Source organism: Aythya ferina, assembly GCF_964211825.1.
Source record: "Aythya ferina genome assembly, chromosome: 15".
Lineage (NCBI taxonomy): Eukaryota > Metazoa > Chordata > Aves > Anseriformes > Anatidae > Aythya > Aythya ferina.
This window is the reverse complement of record NC_140314.1, coordinates 3,608,342-3,627,806: the sequence shown is the minus strand read 5'-3', so window position 1 is coordinate 3,627,806 and position 19,465 is coordinate 3,608,342. Positions and strand designations below refer to the sequence as shown.

Genomic DNA, 19,465 nt, shown 5'->3' with positions numbered 1-19,465 from the left:
TTATAAGAAACTTATTTTAATTTCTAACCAGTCCAATCCTATAAACCTGGAGGCGAGGGGTTATTTGTTTAATTAAGTAGCTGGCTTAACCAGGTGTCAGAACTCCCCTGACACAGGCTGAGTGCAAGCATCAGCCAACAATAATTTCAGACGAATTGGACCATCCAAAGTGCATTTTCACCCATAAATCTCCACCTTGCTGCCTTGTCCTGTTGCAGTGACCATTAGAATAATGCTTATTGAGATCACGAACGTGCGCTACTTTAATGCTGGCCGCGTATCTGGGATGCTGGCTTTCTGGATAGTGAAGTGTCCTGAAAAGTATCAACAATAAAATGGCCTCAGGTTGAGCCAGGGGAGGTTTAGGTTGAAAATTAGGAGATATTTCTCCTCAGAAGGAGCAGCCAGGTGTTGGGATGGGTTGCCCAGGGAGGTGGTGGCGTTACCATCCCTGGGGGTGTTTGAGGAGAGGTTGGTGCTTGGGGACATAGTGGGTGACACTGGTGGTGGGGTGTTGGACCAGATGGTCTTGAAGGTCTTTTCCAATTTTAATAATTCTATGATTCTATTTTAATTAACATTAGGGCTCTCACCCCTCACTGCGCATGCGCCCCCTCCCTTTGTGTCTATGCATGAGGCGCGGCCACGGCGCGCGCGCGCACCCTCCCCAACCCCCTCTACACCCCCCCCCCCACTCCACCCCGCGCATGCGCACTGCAGCCCCGCGCCGCTCCCCGCCTTGCCCCCGCCCCCGCAGCGGCGGCGCACGCGCGGCCGGCGGGCGGGGGGGCGCGCATGCGCAGAGCGCGTTTCCTGGCTCCCTTGTCAGGACCGGGCCGCCCCCCCCAGCGCCCCCCCCCCCCTTCCCGGCCTCCGCCGCCCCCGTCCCGGTTTCTTCGTTTTTTTTTTCGGTTCCCGGAGCGGAGTCGCGTTGACTGCCCAGAGTCCGCGAGTCCCGCTCCGGTCCCGTCGCCTCAGGTGAGTCCCGGTGTCTGGGGAGCGGTTGTCGGCCCCCCCCCCCAGGTGCTGAGGAGGGGGGGGGGGGATGGATGGCGGCGGGGAGGCGCCTCAGGGCCTTGGGGGAGGCCGGGCCCGGCCCTGCCGCTGAGGGAAAGAGAGGAAAGGGGAGGGGAGGGCTGGGGGGAGGCCTCCTGAGGGGCTGGGGGCTGTGGGGGGGGGAGCAGGGCCGGGGGGGGCTCGGCCGGGCGGGTCCTGCCTCAGCATCAAGTCCCCGGCCCTCTGGCCTCGGCTTCATTCCCCCCGCGACCCTGCTGCCACCGTCCTTCCCCCCCCCCATGACCTTCCTGCTTCAGCTTCCTTGCCCCCCCAGACCCTCCTGCCTTGGTTTCCATCCCTGCCCTTCTCCTCCTGCCTCAGCTCAGCCCCCCCGACCCATTTCACCCCCGGTTCCTGGGGGAGCAGGGCAGGGCCGCAGCCAGCCGGTCCCCCCCCATCCCAAAGCAGCTTTGTAACGCTCTGGGTGCTGTGGGGCTGGCCCGCGAGGGGTCACCCCCGTGGGAAGGCTGCGCTGAGTGATCAGGGAGGGAGTGACAGCAGCAGGAGGCAGCCCTTTATTGAGGGGTGCTTCTCTTCCCCCTGTTCGAAAGCGGTGTCGGTGCTCTGAGAAGAGGTGAGGTCTAAAAAGAGCCCCTTCCCTCTCTTCCTCTCTTGCCCTCGCTCTCTGTCACACACACGTACGCTGTCTCTAATTCTGAATCAGCATCCTTGCTCGCCGCTTGTCCAGGGATGGCCTCGTGCCACAGATTTTGCACCCCGCTGAGAGCTGACAGCAGCTGAGTCCTGTGCTTCCCGACCTCCAGCTTCTCGGCCTGCATGCTCAAAACGCTTGTGCTGTGTGAAGGTGCAAGGCTTCTGTTCTCTCCCCTTTTAAAAAAGCAATTGACATTCAAGGGTAGTTAGCTTTGCATTTGGAAAGGGGAAAAAAAGATCGGGGATGGCTGCATTAAATACCTGGCTAACAAAGTTGTCATAACAGTATCTTTCCTAAATGAGATGCTGAGGTTGGCTGATAGGGAAATACTGGGGGGGTTACCACAGATGAAATGTCAAGAATCATAGAGCCAATTGTGCTTTCTAGCGAAATGTGAGTTCACGTTTCTAGTGAAATGCAGTTTGTAAGGTTTCATAAAGATTTATCTTCCCAAAGAAAATCCTGTTGTAACTGTCAGACCAGGTGAATGAAAAAATCGTGCTTTTTTCGATTACCATCACTGCTTTTTTCAATAAACCTATTACCAAACCAGAAGACAGCTTGCCACAGGTTCTGGTGCTTGATACAAGAAGGGGTCATGTCCCTTGGCTAGATGGAAGCTTTGGGAACAGCCTGTAGGTTAGGGACTAAAAATTTCTGAGCTAGAAGTTATTGGGGTGGGACAGTGGCGTTCATGCATAGGGCCAGCCTGTGAAATAAATACCAGGGTTGTATTAGAAAGTGTTTTGAAATAGCTGCATTCCTTGGGGAGGGGAGATGGGATATTTTTACATTTTATTTCAGAAAGAGTAGAAAAGGCTGAGCGTTCCTTGTTGGTCGCCCAGCTCTTCAACTTTTCCTGTATATGGAAATGTGCTGCTACCGAATGCTGGCATGTGCTAAAGCGAGATCGTGGAAAACGCAATTTGCAGTCGTGTTTTGCTTATATTAACACACGGAATCCCAAATCATGGCTGCCCAAGGTCAGAGGTAACTCGGATTATGTCAGTGTTCTCACACTAATTAAAAAATAATAATAATTTTGCTGAGGACTGCGTGTAGTTACTAGTTGTGTTTGATCTGTAGAACGTGATGATTAGAAGAAAAATGAAAACCATGCCAGTTAAAATCATGAACTGGACTTCAAGCTCACATAGCTAAAAGCTATATTTAGAATACATTTAGTGTGTAACTGTAAGTCATATTTCTTTAGAATAACAGTGCTTGATTTCTTTAAAAAAAGAAAAAAACCTTTCCAGTTGCGTGCATTGGTGAGGTATTGTATCATCTGACCCCAAGACTCAGCACTTTCAGCTTCTTTATTAAACTAGCAGAGTGATAGTAACTGCTCGGCTCCTTACGGGCTTACTCATCTCTCATTCACTCCTGAGTTTCTGTTGGACTGCCACTCATTTCCTGTTTGCTTCCAAATTCCTACCTTGTCCTGAAGTCTCCACCCTCTGCTAACATGGCCATACTTGGCTATGTTGTAATTTCAGGCTGTAATGGGTGTGGATGTCTTGGAGTGACATCACAGAGATTTTTCTTTTTAGATGCATATGTAGGGGGAAGAAGACTTTGTACCATCAGCCAAGGAGAAATTGCCCTGAAAATGAGTGGAATATAGGGAAGGAGGAATTGATAAATCCGAGTTGTGTTGTATGCATCGAGCTATGCGCGTTTTAATTATTACAGGTGACCTTGAGTCGTTACAGAGTTATCTCCCATCCGTGCGTGCTGCCCTTGATTAACACAGGACATAGAACACGATACGGTGTTTTAAACAGCTTTGTAGTCGCTTGGCAGTGCACCTCTGATTGCAGATGTTCAGCACTGTCTTTTACAGCCATAGGTTAAAGAAAAAAATAGGTATTTAGATTAAAAAAAAAAAAAAATATATATATATATATATATATATATATATATTTACAGATGAGAAGAACTCAGCTTGTTCTTCCACTGCTTGAATCTCTTGGGGGCAAAATCCTAACTATAAAACAGTGAAGTACTAGGATTAATTTGAAGAAATTACTAATTAATTTATTACTGATCTTAGTCATTTTTCCCTAGGATACATGTAAAATCAAATAACATATCAGCAGATTATAGTTACGCATCAGTGTTCTGGACACATCAGTTTAACTTCCCTATTTTTCTATCAAAAATAGATATCACCGTAGTGCTGGGAGCCTTGATACGTATCAGGATTTTGATTCAATTCACTGAGATAAGTCACTAGATTTATTTATAATACTGTAGTTCCACAGTTTTAGTTTTGTTCATAAGAACCTCTTCTCTCACCTCTAAGGATATACCAAGAAGCAAGGGCATCTTAGAGCAGTTGCAAATTAATTATAGTGAGCAGAACAGTTAAAATTTATTGGCCTATTGAAGGTATCAAAGTGTGGCAAAAGGAGCTCTTTAGAGGTCTTAGCATATTTACTGAGCAAGTGTCATTGAATTATTATGCTGGGCTGGAGCAACCTTGTGATGAAGAGTGATTTTTGTTCTGATAACTATTAAATTTTGAAGAGTTTTGTTTTCACTTTTACACCTTTCAGCTTTTTCACTTTTTGCAACATAGGAACATCTTTAACTCGGAATGTCTCTGCATCAGTTTTTATTGGAGCCAATCACCTGCCATGCGTGGAACAGAGACCGTACTCGTAAGTACTATGCTTGTTTTAATTTAGTCTTTCACCTGTTGTTACCTCTTCGTCAGTGTGTTGATCTTGTAATGTTCTGGATCATGTTTAAGGAAGGTGTGGTCAGATAGACAGTGCTGCATGTTAAGCGCTCCATTTATGATCAAAAAAAGCATGCTACAATCTTCAAAATCTGAGCTTTTAGAGACTTGCTAGTGCCTATTGGTCTGCAGCTCATGAGAGTTTGACCTGGCCCTTACTTTCTTTAACCTTAATAGCATATTTTTCTACTAAAATTTGGATGAAAATGCTCTGTATTTCTGTTCAGTATACTCCTGATCTTGTTAAAACTGTGATTATTTGATATTATCCAGGGATGCTAGCCATTTGGTTACAAGACCTATGTAATTGTCCTGAAAATTGAGAAGACAGGTTTTAGACTGGAAAAGTATGATGTGTATAGTATAAGGATATCTCTTTCCATGTCTAATGGTATTAAAAAACCTTCTGTACTACTAAATTGTTTCTTTCCTTCTTCAAGAGATCGCCATTAGCCCTAATAACCATGAAGTCCACATCTACAAGAAGAGTGGGAACCAGTGGGTAAAAGCTCACGAGCTAAAGGAGCACAATGGACACATTACAGGTAAGAGAACAACGCGCTGTGCCAGACTTTAAATGCGTCCGCCCCCTGCTTTCCCCAGCTGAGCATCTGAACAGGAAATCTGCAAGCGTCGAGTAAGTAGATCTTTTTATAGGTTGGCTTTCCCACTTTATGGAGAGCTTTGCAGCATTTTCCTGGACTGCGTACTGTGAACTTTAGGAAGAAAAGCTCTTCTCTGTTTCCAGACTAGAGTAACTGAGACTTTCTTTCTTAATTATTGCTTATTTTTCATCCCCAATAACGTAATAAGATCAAGCTTTCAGTCCCCTGAAGTAATCTGGTCATGTCATAAACTCTCCTGGTGGTACATGCTGCTCCCTTTCGAGTGCTGGCTTAAAACTTCATGAATTATACAAGTGTTGGTTTCTGGTTTCCGACAGCAATAAATATCCTTTTGTAGGGATTCATTGCACCAAGTTCATATCAGTACATTTTTCCTTCGTCTTTGCTACAGCACTCTGGCAATGGGTTGATAAGTGTTTTAATTACCGCAGCTGCCAAGAGAAACGGTCTTTCCCTTTCTTGGTGCTCATGCAGAAAAATTCGCATCCTCAGTGAGCAAAAAGAGGAGCACCTTTCCAGTCAGGTGCATGAGGAAAGAAAACTTCTAAGAACTGGCTTGACTTTGCAAAGTGAAAAGCAAGATAACAAAAAAAGCCTCTTTTGCCCATGTTTGGGAGGAGATTGTGTTGATTATAATTCATATTTTGACACTTATTCATTGGTGGCTAGAAATTTGGTCTTTCAAGGAAAGTATCATTCTGAGGTATAATTCCACTCAAAGTGCTCAGTCTTGGACTTGAGGCAAACACTCGGTGAGCACGTTTCACTGCAGACCCGTGGTATCTGTAGAGCCCCCAATGAAAATGTAAGAAGGGCTGCCACAACGAGTCACAAGGTGTTAGTTTTAAAAGGTCATTGTTCTGTGGCAGTCTTTTATATTACTTCTGTGTGTGTGAGAGATCCTTTTATGAGGGCTTTATTCTCTAAGGAAGTGACTGTAATTAATACAAGCACCTGCCCAAAACAGCAATATCCTTTATTCTGTTCTCAACTCGTTAATGGGCAGAACTGTCTGCCCCACAGCATTTTTGCAGGACCTTTATTCAATTTGTCTGGTTTTTGCTGTCAGAGCACAACTGTACGTGCTCTTTTGTGAAGAGCCACTTGGCTGAATTTACAAATGACATGCTGTTCCCCAAAGATGTTTTTCTGCATTTTTCTTTTACTTGTTGGTGTTAGAGAGAAGCTAAATAACCATGGCTTGGGAAAAGAGCTCACACTGCTTTCCAGCAAGGCATGTACCTTTGGAATACTACGTGCTGTGTTGTCTTAAAGAGTGGACATAAATTGTGGTTAGACACAGGAGAGAGATTGATGAAACTGCCTGTTGCCTCTGACAGGAGGCTGCTGCCACTCTGACTTCTGATCATAAGGGATGAGGTCCCTGATCTGGCCTTCTTGTGTCTTGATTCAGGGATTGGTGGTGAGCTGCCTCTGTTCACTTCTAGTAAGAACATTATTCACTCTTTTTGCAGGGTTAGTTTCCTGCTAAGTTAAAAATCTGAACTTGCCAACAGATCAGAACGCTGGTGCTGGTGCAGGGGAGGTGGTAGGATAAAAAGAGGCACGATGGTCTCTCCTTCATAAGCAGTGCTAGACTGACTTGTAGAACTGTGTTTTCAGGCTGTCTCAGAATTGGATTTTTAATACTGAGCACAGAAAACAGTCGAAATCTAATTTTGTGGCAGGAGAGTTAAGGCTTGCACCATGCATCTCAAATACGGATGCTAAAGAAGGATGACAAATAATGCTGCCCTGAGAGTTTCCAGTTAAGAATGTCCTTCGGTGCAGAGAAAAGGGAAGGATGCAATGGCAGGTTTATCAAAGGTTTCATCTGGTTTTATTCTTTGAATGTGTTTCTTTTGCTTGGTAAACTTTTCTTTCTTACAGCACAGCTTAAATAGCAGGGACTAAATGTAAGGATTGTATCAGTACATAAAGGTCAATAACTGCTAACTGGGCGAAAAACACCCCGTTATCTAAACTTTCATGACTGTGGTCTGGCATTGCGCAGACAGCTCTGCTAGAGCTTTGTGCAGAGCTGTAGAATTGCTGGGTTTCAGCTGTTTGCAACAGCCTCTTGCAGAAGAAGTCAGTGATTTGAAGAGTGCCAGTGGACGGATTTTAGCCAGTCTGCAGAGCTCCACCTGTTGGCCAGCTGTCAGAGCTGGCTTCCTTAGCGGGCAAATTCTCTGTGGAATCTAGAAACTCGGGAGCTGTGATTTTGATGAAAGCTAAATGGAGAACGTGATATCCACAATGCTTTGAAATGGTACCTGGAGAATAAGCGAACAAGGGGAATGGTAACGTAACATTATTAACTGTCTCTGAGGGAGAATGCTACAAGATTTTCTCTGTTTTGAATTACTATAAAGCAAATGGTAGAAGTGGGAAGGATTATTAACGTGAGGTCTGAATTGCAGGTATTGACTGGGCTCCCAAAAGTGATCGCATCGTAACTTGTGGAGCCGACCGTAACGCCTACGTCTGGAGTCAGAAAGACGGCGTGTGGAAGCCAACACTTGTGATCCTGAGAATTAATCGTGCAGCCACCTTTGTGAAATGGTCTCCCTTGGAGAATAAATTTGCTGTAGGAAGTGGAGCTCGACTTATATCTGTGTGCTACTTTGAATCTGAAAACGACTGGTGAGCTGCTTTATTTCCATTTATACCTTTAAGGTCAGCTTGGGAAAACTAAAGCCTGGTGATTAGTGGTAGTAACCAGGTTACTCTTTTAATAATTCTGAAATTTTCATGAAACAGAGGGGGGGATAGACTTCATCAGTTCTTTCACAGACTTCTACATCCTAGGGAAAAGGATTTTTACTTCTTTTCTGTAGCGTAGCACCTGCAGGCCTTTGACTTGGCCTGTTTTCAGGTTTTGCATGCTGGCATGGGTGTGTTCTCATTGACTGCCATAAACATATGTTGCTGTTCTAAAAGTGCTAGAATTTCTGCAGAGTAGAAATTTCTTTAGCACAGCTGTGTGATTGAAAAAAAGTGCTTTCTCTTGCTCCACACCCTTTCCAGAATGAGTGAAGTCTTCCATATTGATTATTTTGGATCATTTATTGTCATTAAAGAATTCAAGTCTGTCAGTTATCTCCAGGGTGGTCTATTAGAAGATGTTCAAGCTTGTCACCTACCTGTTCTGTCATCTATTGTTTCTGTTCATAGATTTCAGACAGGATTAGCACAAATTTCTACCATTGACATTCTTTTCCTCTTTCAAACCTAATGTAGTGCTTCTGGTCTTTAATGGATCTACAGCTATAGCTGTACATATTGGAGCTACGTTTACCGTATCACCTGTAGGTGAAATCAGTATGTTAAGTATCTATTATTTTGGGTAAACGTATAAAAACACAGGTCTCTGTTCCCAGAGTTCTGTGTGCATTCTCCCATATGGAGATGTTAAACAATGAGACCATTGGCAAAATTCTCTTTAGCTTGTTGTGGACTTCTCTGCTTTCCAGTATATTCAGTTATTAATGCTTTTTCTGCCTCACTTGCCTGCAGAAGAATCAAACCCCTCCTGTGCTGAAGACAAATAATTTAATGTGATCCTTCAAACTGCTTCCGCTTGATGGAAGTAAATTCAAAGAAAAATCACCATTATCCCAAAGGCCATCCAGTGAATAACAGATTTCCTTACTTTGTAAATGGTTCAAACAAAACCATTTTTTATTATACTTGAAATAATTGAGATAAATCATTGGCAGTTCACCCATTTATGTGTTGGGCTTTATAACTATTGTTCTATTAAACAGTAGAAAAGTTGGCAAGCAAGAGAGGTGACTGTAAAACTTCTTGGAAGGAGCTGGAGAGGAAGTGTACTCAGTGATCTAATAAAATAATGCTCCTTAGCTCAGTATCACAGTTGAAGCTGTGCAAAACTGTTAAGGACTTCACTCTGATGTGTTATAAAAATTAGTTAGAAGGAGAAAAGGATTCAGAGGAAGATGTGTATATCTAACATTTGGTGGTGGTATTCACAATTTTAATTTAGATAACCACATAGAGTTCATGGACTGTAGAAGGAAATATGAAGGATTTGGGCATAACATGAGATTTCGTGCTAAACTGATGTGTTTAGTCATTGGCAAGAAGTGATCTTTTTGAGGCACAGTTCTTGGGTTTGGGGGAATCAGGTAAAATATTTTCATCTATAAATCTTCTTTTCTTTTAAATTAGGTGGGTGAGCAAGCACATTAAAAAGCCCATCCGTTCCACTGTCCTCAGCCTGGACTGGCACCCCAACAACGTTTTGCTGGCTGCTGGATCCTGTGACTTCAAGTGCAGGTGAGAGAGAATAAAGCCCCAGTAAATGAGTTTAGGTCACGGGCTGGCTAGTAACACGAGCATGTTGATCACACATTTGCTATCAAAATAGAAGACAGCTCAGCACATACTGATGTCATTACCAGAATAAAATGTTCAGCCTAAGAGATTATGACCTGGCTGCTACTGCATGCACACTTTGGCTACTAACATTTATCTCTTGGGGGTACACCTGAATTTGGTGAACTGGTGGGTTTCTTTACTAGCAGTGCACAGAAATACCACTATTATATGTGCAGTGAGTGCTGAGTTGTTAGTCTGAAATTAGACTTACAGGTCCTGTCTTGTAGAAAAACACCACTACTAATTATTTAGAGTATTAAAAGCAACATCCTAATGCTGCAGCTTGCAGAGGAGGTACCTGACCTTTCTCTTTCCTGAGTTGCTTGTTCACTCCACTTCTCCTGTGCTAACATTCTTGCAGCCATATCTTGAGTGAGGTCAAGAAATCCATCCACCTGAAACTCGGTGCAACAAAACACCATTTTTGCAGGACAGTAGGAAGAAGGCTGGTATAAGCAGATGGGCACGTGAGGCGGATGGGGTAGTTTTTCAAGCTGATTGTGAAGTTACACCATGAGGGATATAGGTTCTGCGAGTTGCTTTGTGCTCTGTGACTGGGGATGCTGCACCAAAGCCTGCATGGGGAACTGTATGCAGAGTGGTTGACTTTTTAATTCATATTTTACTTAACCACTTGTACCTTGAATAACAATGAAAGCCGCTTTTCTTAAATTCTTTATGTAATAGGGCAATTTTAAAGCTTCAAAGTGTGTACTAAAAATGACTAAGAAGGAGTGGGAGGGGGAGGTGGGACCAACTACTGCATTCCTTATTTCAGAATGAAGCACGTGCATCTACAGTCAATCCTTTGTTACCTTTTTATGTAAGGAGAGAGGTTAAATGGCAGCTGGGCAAGAAGAGGAGAGTTGTCTCCCTTTCCTGCCTTATCTCCAGTTTTAATTAAATAAACTGTGAATGTTCACTTCCTTTCACTAAAAAAATGTGATGTAAAAAGTAGTCATTCATCTTCCAGAAGCAGCTGCTATTCACATGAGGAATTTTTTTCATGTGTGTTCATAAAGCATCTTGGGATTCTGACATTAGGTCAGCTGATATGTCTTTGACTTTGGACTTCTGCTGTTCTGTCTCCAAGCCTTGTTCAGTGCTTATTACGTACATTGGATCCCTGATTATTTCCTCTTCCCTACTTTGAGAAACTGGAATTGAATTATTTTCTGTTCATTACGATTTAATTTTTTTTTGGAAGAAAATGAAGACATGGTTGTCAATTTTCTAGGTGTGTTTTCTAGAAGACTTTTGTCTCTTGTTTCCCATCAGGAAACTCATTCTGTCCTACATCTTTTGTCTGAAAACGGTGTATATTTAAAACAAACAAACAAAAACAAACACAAAAACAGATCTTGGATTAAAATACTTGGGAAACTTTCTGGTCTCATTTAAATTATACCATAGGATGAACCATTTAGTAATATTGCTGCTTTTAGCATAGAAATGTCCCTACAGGAATATTAAAGGAAGAAAGGGAAAGTTGAGATTGGTACTGAGCTTGTGTTGCTGTTGTTTCCCCAAACCCATGAAAGAATATTGTCTCTGCTAAATGATGAATAAAGATCTCCAGAATTCCAGTTCTAGGGAATGTTTAGTTACATATTAAAGATGATAAAGATATCTGGGCCTGAAGTATGCATCTGTTCTGATAGGTGGTTCTGAATAAAATTATGCAATGGATCTGCCAGAGCCACTGCCAGCTAATAAGCAGCTAAGTGGGAGACATTTTGGAAAAAGAATGGAGGGCAGAAGAGACTCCAAGGTGATAGGTATTCAGCAGTTTTTTTTGGTGTCTGGCCTAGATGAGCTCCTCTTACATTTGTCTTTAGTAATACACGTAGCTAACAGCACCATATAGGTGTGAGTTTTATATTCTTGCTTGAACAACGTTGCTGCAGGAATGAAAATCATTTCCCAATATTCTTTGAAGGCTGGGGCCTTCAAGCTGAGGAAGCGAAGAGACTTTTTTTAAACCAATAGTTATCTTCAAGGTCTCTCACTACTTAGGAATGCTTTTTCTGCCTGGTGTCAAAGGCTGCTGCTTTAAACATCTTGTCCTATTTCCATACATTAAGAGAACCATCCTTTCAGACAGCTCTATAAAAGTAAGTTTGTTGAAGGATTACCATTAGATTATATTTAAACTGATATAGCTGAGCATAATTTTGTACTTAATTCTCTGAAAATCTGTACCCAATATAGCTGCAGTTAAACCCTTCATGTACCAAATGATCAGCTGTATTTGAATAAACTGAATACAGGCACCTTCTGAAGTGCATACCCCACACATGTAAAAGATTTAAATAAAAAAATAAAACAAAACACAACTAGAATGGTGGTAGAGAAAGCAACGTTTCGTTAAACTCACTATAAAATAATTCCTTTTAGTGTTTGACTGCAACTGTGAATGTTTGACTGATTTTTTTTTTTTTTTTTTCCTTTTTTACTAAAATATTTCTCTGGCAGTAGTATGGCATAGCTCACTTGTTCCTCCTGTTCGATGGACTCTAATCCTATGTTTGTGACGTCCTAGTAACTTCCATGGTAACAGTGGAGAACACCATATTGTGGCATGTCTGAATCATGCAGAAGGAATTTGATGAAAGGGGGAGGCTTTCTATTTAAACATATCTCGAAAATCGTAGTGCTGGGAAAAAACCTATAAAAACATGGTGGTATTTCAGGTTTTCAAGGCATTCTTTCAGTAATGAGCCAGATTAAGGTAGTTCAGAGCCCCTTTGGCGTTTGAACATCTTTTTTTTTTTTAATTTTTTTCACTGGAATCCTGCTGAGAACTGAATATTCTTAAAAAGTGGGTAATTTTCTAGGTGTTTGTATTAGTGTCTAGTTATACATTGTTGGACTGGGTGATCTTGGAGGTCTTTTCCAACCTAAATGATTCTGTGATTTTACCTCTTGGTTTTCCTCTAACTGAGGAATTGACTCTGAGGCTTATTAGCAGTGCAAAAGGATGAAAGGGAAATCTTAGCAGAGTGGAAAACGTAAGGATATTGTGTGGTTTTGTGCCATCTTCTGGAAACAAGGAGAGGTAAAAAAAAAAAAAAAATAGAGCATTTATGAGAAACCTATACACGTTACACCCTTTGTACTGTTGTTTTCTCTCCTTGTCTACTGAATCCTCCCAGCTGCTGAAAGATAATACAGTATTTTATTTTGGTAGAAATAGAATGCGTCTAGTTGCTTCCAATGTGAAATGTATATGCAGCTCCCAGGAGGTTTTTTTAATGTCTGTGTTCATGCAGATTTTTTTTTATTTGCAGGGTGTTTTCTGCTTACATTAAGGAGGTGGATGAAAAACCAGCCAGTACACCATGGGGCTCCAAAATGCCTTTTGGGCAGCTGATGTCCGAATTTGGGGGCGCTGGAAGTGGCGGATGGGTGCATAGTGTCAGTTTCTCTGCCAGCGGTAACCGCCTAGCCTGGGTCAGTCATGATAGTACTGTGTCAGTTGCTGATGCCTCAAAAAATATGATGTAAGTATGCTCTTTCTGATGGCTATTAAATGTTTGACACTAGAAAGAAGCAGTATGTGGAATGCTGTGCTCGCAGCTACAAGAGGGAAGCTGTGACTGCTATTTCCAGTTTTGACAGTTTTACCGTACGTTCCAGGAGTCTCTTTGAGGCCTACGTAAATAAGGTAGAATTTGTAGAGTTTTAGATTATATAATTCTAGTTTCTTTTAGGAATTCTTCAGTGAGGGCACAGTCATTTGATTTTGAAAAAAAGGGGGGTTGAGAAAAGCATTCGGAAAAAAAAAAAAAAAGGGTTCTACTGGTGATACTGGAAAAAAATTATTTCCTTGTAAATGGATCCGAGTGACCTGCAGAAACATGCTCACTCCATACCTAAGACCCTGTGTCCAGTCAGGGTCTGGGAAATAATTTGTTCATTTCATGAAATGTTAATTCTGACCACTGTCCTTCAGACACTGCTGCAGGGTTTCTACTTACACCTTCCAATTCAGCAAAGCATTTTATTAATAATTTCTCCTTCTGTTCCTCATCTTGATGTTGATAACTTCTCAGCCTTTGTGGCTTTCTAACTAAGGAAGAGCTTCCACTTAGATTTTGGTAGCAGAGGTACCTGGTGGATCATTCAGGCATTGCTGTGCTTAATTTTGAATTGTGGTTCTGATGGCTATAGCTGTGTAAGTACCTGGCTAAGGATGTAATTAAGTATAAAGTTCTAGAATTCCTTTTTCATTTATTATAAAAACCACAAAAAATGACCTAATTTAACATACAGGCTTTTTCCTCCTCAAAAGATGATGTCAAACACTAAAACTTCAAGTGCTTTTCTGTTGCAAATCAAACTAATAGCTTTGTCAATTTGAAACTTGGGGGGGGAAGGTATTCTTTTTTAAATTCTGGCCACAGTTTAGGTACAATATTAGATGTTTTCACTTGGAAAAGTTGATTTTTTTTATTTATAGAACTTCCAGGACACTTTATTAGGTCAAAACTTTTTATGAGAAATTGCAGCCTTCTGGTGTCACCTCAGGACAACTGAGCTACACTGACTTCTGTTTCAATAATCCTTGTGTGGGAACAGTCTCTTTAATTTTTTTTTGTTGGAGCCAAAGATGTGAGGTTTCACTGAAGTCCTCTAACAAATGTTCTTGTGTTCAGGGTTTCGCAGCTGAAAACAGAGTTCCTCCCACTCCTGAGCGTGTCATTTGTCTCTGAGAACAGTGTGGTGGCAGCTGTAAGTGTCTATTATTTCCTCCTTGTAGAGCGTTTTAGAATTTGGGAGAGTGAGAAACACCATGCGTTGTAAAGTTAGTAACAAGCAAGATCTCCCGTAGTGTCAGTCTTTGCATTTCTGCAATTAACGGCAGCAGAATAAAGAAGCTGTGGTGGTTGTGTTTCTTCTCACGCTTTCCTGATGTGTGGTTGCAGGGCCATGATTGCTGCCCGATGCTTTTTAACTGTGATGACCGTGGCTCGCTGACCTTCATTTCGAAACTAGACATTCCAAAACAGAGCATCCAGCGCAATATTTCCGCCATGGAACGCTTCCGAAATATGGATAAAAGAGCCACTACAGAAGATCGTAACACTACCCTGGAGACACTGCACCAAAACAGTATAACGTGAGTGTCTTGGCCGTCAGGATGAGGGGAAGGAATGCTCTCCTCATCGCTTTGGTTTCACAGGACATACCAAAAAACCTATGAGAGCTTGAATTTGCCATACCATAGGGGTGTAGCTGGTATCCCATTCCCATTTTAGCCTTTCACTGACAGCTGCCTGTTTCTGGAAATCGTGGAAGCTTATAAAGTTAATCATTAACATTGCATGCATGCTACTTCTGTTTGCTCGTGTTTAATGTGTTCTGTAACTTGAACACAGTTTATCTTATCAAATATGTAAATAATTCACAAGAGGGTGGTAGTACTGCAAAATCCAGTCAGGAGTATTCACCTGAAACAGGAATTCACATACCAACTTACTTCAGATGTTATTTCTGTATGCATTATTTATCAAAAGGGCTGATTCAGGTTAATCGAGTAAAATATCCTTGCATTTAAAAAAGAACACGAGCCCAGAGGATGCTAACGTTTCTGAAGCAATTTGTCTTTTTCCAAAGAAAATGTTTAGACTAGAGCCACCAAGCGATAAAAGAGCTTTCAGCATCCTTTTTCTCTGCTTATTTTTCTGAAGCATTGTACCAAAGATCTAGCATAAGCTCTCTTATACTCATGTTTCCCTTTGGAAGAGTAGGAGTTGAATTCAGCCCAAATTTCCCAGCTTTTTGGCTCTCTGGAATGGGTGTCTGCCTTACAGCTCTCGCTCTCTGTTTTCAGCCAAGTGTCTATTTATGAGATAGACAAACGAGATTGTCGTAAATTCTGCACCACCGGCATTGATGGAGCAATGACCATCTGGGATTTCAAGGTATGCTTTTACTGCCATGTTTATGTGAACTGGTTGCACTGGTGACTTTTTTTTGATCTCTAGGATCAGCTTCCAGGGCTCAACCCTAATGTGAGTTTTATTAGCAGCAGGAAATCCAGCCTGGAATATCAAGACCATTAGTGAATTGCATAAGGAAGACAGATTCAAGATTCAGTGTAAATGCAGATACGCTTTGCTTAGCAGATGGTGCTGATCCAGACTTAATTTTTTAATGGGATCTCTTAGTGTCCCTGTAGGAATCCCACTAATTATTTCCTTTTCCAACCCATACCTTAGCCGCAGTCGGGCTGGAATGATCATTGGTATGACAAGGCCCACTGTCCCTTCTTGCTCCTGTCCTTTTGGACTCTGCCTACTGTCTTTATGCAGAACAGGGCCCTGTCATCTCTTAATTAACTCATCAAAGTAGTTAAGTTACCTCAAAGAATTAGCAAATACTCTAAGCACTGTATTCAAAACCTCAAAAGGATTTAATGCACCTGCTTGCTTTGCCAAGGACTGGCCAACAGAGGTCTCTGCTGGCCTCCCCAGGCTGTGCACTGGCTTTTAGGAAAATAATTGTTTATAATACATAATGCCAAAAAGCTGTGGTGGGCACAGGGGCCAAATAAGAAATTGAGGTAATATATGAACTGTCTGAATGCAGTTTCAGGGGGAGGGGGTGGAACCATTGGTCTATGTGTGTGAGTTTGAAATTAATAATTATAGTGGTTTCTGGCTCTTGAATAAGAGTAATCTCAAGTATTGTGTTTGTTTTGCTCTATTTTTCTTAACATCACCCTTCACAGTGAGTTATTTGACACCGGATACTGTAGCAGGCTGTGATTTAAAATTTTCTCTCTTTCAAGACCTTAGAGTCTTCTATTCAAGGTCTACGAATCATGTAAAGATGGATTTCCGTGATCTAGCAGGACAAACTGCTTGACAGAATGCAGCTCCCACATCTGCACAAACCCGAAAAGGGAGGAGAAAGGTGGAATATTTGGAAACACTGAGAAAATACAGCTTGGCAGATTTTCTTTTGAATCTAAATTTGGTGAATTGTGTTGGTTTCAAAATCAGCTGTGATTGTTCTTTTTTATTTTTTTCAGTTGGTTGTTTCATTCCATTCTTTACCAAAGCTGCTCCTTAAGTAGTTTATTGCAGGACGTTATGAATCACTAACTTAAAAGGGGAATTTTATGTAAATTGTCTGCTAGAAATAATAATAATAATAAAAAAAAGAAAAACAGATCCTTTGTGTTTTGGTGCTCATTAAGTTATTTTAAAAAGGATGTTACAGGAATAAACTCAGATAAAGAGTGTAGAAACCCCCTGAACTGGTGTTTTATCGCCTTAAAACAGGAAGAGTTCATCTTTACTGAACATTTCAGGTTAACAGATGAAGATCTAAAGTACTGAAGATCTGGATGTGAAGGTTCAGCGAGGCTTCTTTCAGGGGAATCGTTCCCTTGAGGTGATGATCTTTGAGGATGAGCAGTTTTGTCCTACTGACTCTTAGTTCTGTCTGCCTGGCATTTTCTCCGGTCATAATAATAGCAAATTAACCTGAATGTCTTTTTCATTGTCTGCTTAGTGGGTCGTGGTTTTACAAAGGCAAGTGACCAGAACTGTGTGTAGGTACCTCTGGGAGTTGTACAAAGACTGCTCACAGCGTGGTGCCGAGGATACGGTGTGGAAGGCTGCGTGTGGAAAGTGAGGCGAAAATCTGCTGAGTCGGATCTTTAGGGAAGACAAATTAAAAAGCAAATCACTTTGTAAGCCCGTGAAGCTGCACAGACCTGCACGTCGTGTTAGAGCCAAGTGCTCAGCCCATAAAGCTCTGTGTTTATAATGACCGGTGGAGAAATGAAGCACATTTAACAGAGGTAACAGCACACACTGGCTTCTGCACAGATCCTTTGTCTCCAGGTGACGGTCTTTTGAAGCTCAGTTCAGTTTGGTAGCTCGCTGAGGCAGCTGCACATAACTTATTTTATTCACACAGTCCAGTTAAGATTAACTGTACTGCTGCCTTGAGGCTCGCTTCAGGCCGTGCTTGGGAGGGGATTACCTGGCTCAGAGCATTGCTTTATAAGGCCTAAGACTTGTCACTTCTGTTGAAAATGCAGAAGTGTCTTAAAAAAAAAACACAACCCAATGACTAAACTTTACCACTTCCTCTGGAACCGGAGTGTTTCTTCATACACTGCTCGTTTCTTAGCTCTGAGTGATTGAAAAGGAAGGGTAGCAGGCAGGCTCACAAAGCTGACAACTGCTCGTGTTCTGAGTGAACCACGTCCCTCGCAGAGCTGCATCCTTTTCAGGTGCAGCTTTTGTTGCACCCAGGGCACGGATTATTTTCCTTTTGGTTTTCTTTTGTCTCCTGCCTTCTTCCCCTGGCAATCAAATGTGGCTTTGCAATTTCCTCTCCTTTCTAAATGTAAAATAACGGCTGTTTTAACTGCTTACTCAGCTTGCAGTCTCGTGGTCTGCTGTGTACGATGATATGGGGGACGTTGGGTTTATCAGCCAGGACACAGCACTAATGGAGTTAAATGTCTTCTGGATCAAAGTGACACTGCCAGCCTTGGAGGATGGACAGAGGGCATGGGCTTGGATTTGTTCATCTCTGCAGACAGTGGTAGACACTTACATCTCACAGGAAGTAGTGATTTTGTTTCTGAAGTCATTTTTGAATGTGTGCTGTTTAATTTCCAAGAAATCTAGTAAAAACTGTGTTCTCAAGGATATGGCTCAAATAATAGAAAAGATAAAAAAAGTCATCTAAAGAGATGGTGAAGAAAATGGATCTCTACATTTTGCCGTGTTCTTTTTCTGCATGAACGAGCCAGAGAAGGTAAAAGGAGCCACCAAACTGACATTTGATGAAACTGCCCTAGGTTACTGTCTGAGAGAAACGGCTCTGCTAGAAACCTGTGATTAAAACCAGAGCGGAGATCTTTATGTTAGAAAAGGACAGAGCAAGGGGAGTATAAACAACTCCAAAATAAGTATTTCACCTTAAAACTGTCCCGTGGGTGGGGAGGGGAGAGCTCTGCACCTTGTGTGCTGGCTGAGGGCTGGAGGTGATGCCTGGCAGCATGTCCTGCTGCCACCCCACGTGAGGGCAGCTGCTTTGTTTGGCCTCTGCCGTTTTCTCACTTTCCTCCCTCATCTCTAACCCCCTCGGGGTGTCCTCGTGTCCAGCACGGTGAGGATTCACCCCTGCATTTTAACTAGCTGCAGCACCAGGCTCGCTAGCACGTGCTTGCTGTATGTGCTGGGGTTAACGGTGCCCTTGAAAGCAACTTCACAAGAAAGCTGGTGATTTTGTAGTCTTAATTACAGGCTGGCTGCTGGCTGCATATGCTCGCTGCTCCGCGCCAGCTCGCAGACTGTTAGGGGCAGGGATCGGGGCTGCGCGCGAGCAGGGATGCCAGAGACTGTTCCCAGGAGCCCGTCTGAAAACTCCACGTCTCCAAACAAAAAGATGGGGAATTACTGCCCCTTTTCATCCCTTTTTCCCACCTCCAAAATCATTCCCAGCAAAAAAAAAAAAAAACATGTTCTGGCATCTCCCCTGTCTGCACAGGGGGTGTTTCTGCAGAGAGGCCCCAGGCTTTCCACGACAAGCGGGCGCAGGAGGATCCTTCTGCTCAAGGAGGCGGTGGTGAAAGCAGTTACGTGGCTTAGTCAGACCTCGAGTGGGAGCTGGGGAGAGATCCAGCAGGGCTGCTCCTTCCTCCCCGGGCTCGGCAGCACTTGCTGAATCCCCCGTGGGCGGCCGAACCCCGGGGAAGCCCAAGCAGCGCTCGGAGCCCGTGGGACTCCGAGCAGCTCAGGGAAGAGCCACAGCAGGAGCAGCCTCGAGAAGGAACGAGGAAATGCCACGGGAGATGAGGACGTGCTCTGCAGGCGGTGCTGGGGTGAGGGTGATGCTCCTCTCTGCTGGGCAGTGAGGTTCCCTCCTGTCCTGTCCTGTCCTGCTCAGAGAGCTGCTGCTCTTGGCACAAGGCTTTGCAGGGCTGAGCAGTAGGATGCCGGAAAA

At 42.9% G+C, this 19,465-nt stretch overlaps 1 protein-coding gene across 2 annotated transcripts; it reads left to right on the top strand.

The window, feature by feature from the left end:
• Nucleotides 1-836: 836 nt before the first annotated feature.
• Nucleotides 837-16,668, top strand: ARPC1A (actin related protein 2/3 complex subunit 1A). 2 transcript variants are annotated; one of them, XM_084536247.1, is made up of 10 exons: nt 837-978; nt 4,296-4,377; nt 4,898-5,002; nt 7,507-7,729; nt 9,278-9,385; nt 12,778-12,990; nt 14,146-14,221; nt 14,416-14,609; nt 15,324-15,414; nt 16,284-16,668. In XM_084536247.1, exons 2-10 carry the CDS (start codon nt 4,314-4,316, stop codon nt 16,320-16,322), a joined length of 1,113 nt encoding a protein of 370 aa, XP_084392373.1. In that variant the 5' UTR covers nt 837-978; nt 4,296-4,313; the 3' UTR covers nt 16,323-16,668. The 2 variants fall into 2 exon arrangements, with proteins under 2 accessions (XP_084392373.1, XP_084392374.1); XM_084536248.1 differs by having other exon boundaries at nt 4,273-4,377.
• The last annotated feature ends 2,797 nt before the right edge of the window (nt 16,669-19,465 follow it).

Coding starts and splice junctions, on each gene's coding strand:
- ARPC1A (XM_084536247.1), top strand. CDS start 4,314: ATGTCTCTGCATCAGTTTTTATTGGAGCCAATCACCTGCCATGCGTGG. Junction 9,386..12,777: donor TCCTGTGACTTCAAGTGCAG/GTGAGAGAGAAT, acceptor TTTTATTTGCAG/GGTGTTTTCTGCTTACATTA. Junction 12,991..14,145: donor GATGCCTCAAAAAATATGAT/GTAAGTATGCTC, acceptor TCTTGTGTTCAG/GGTTTCGCAGCTGAAAACAG.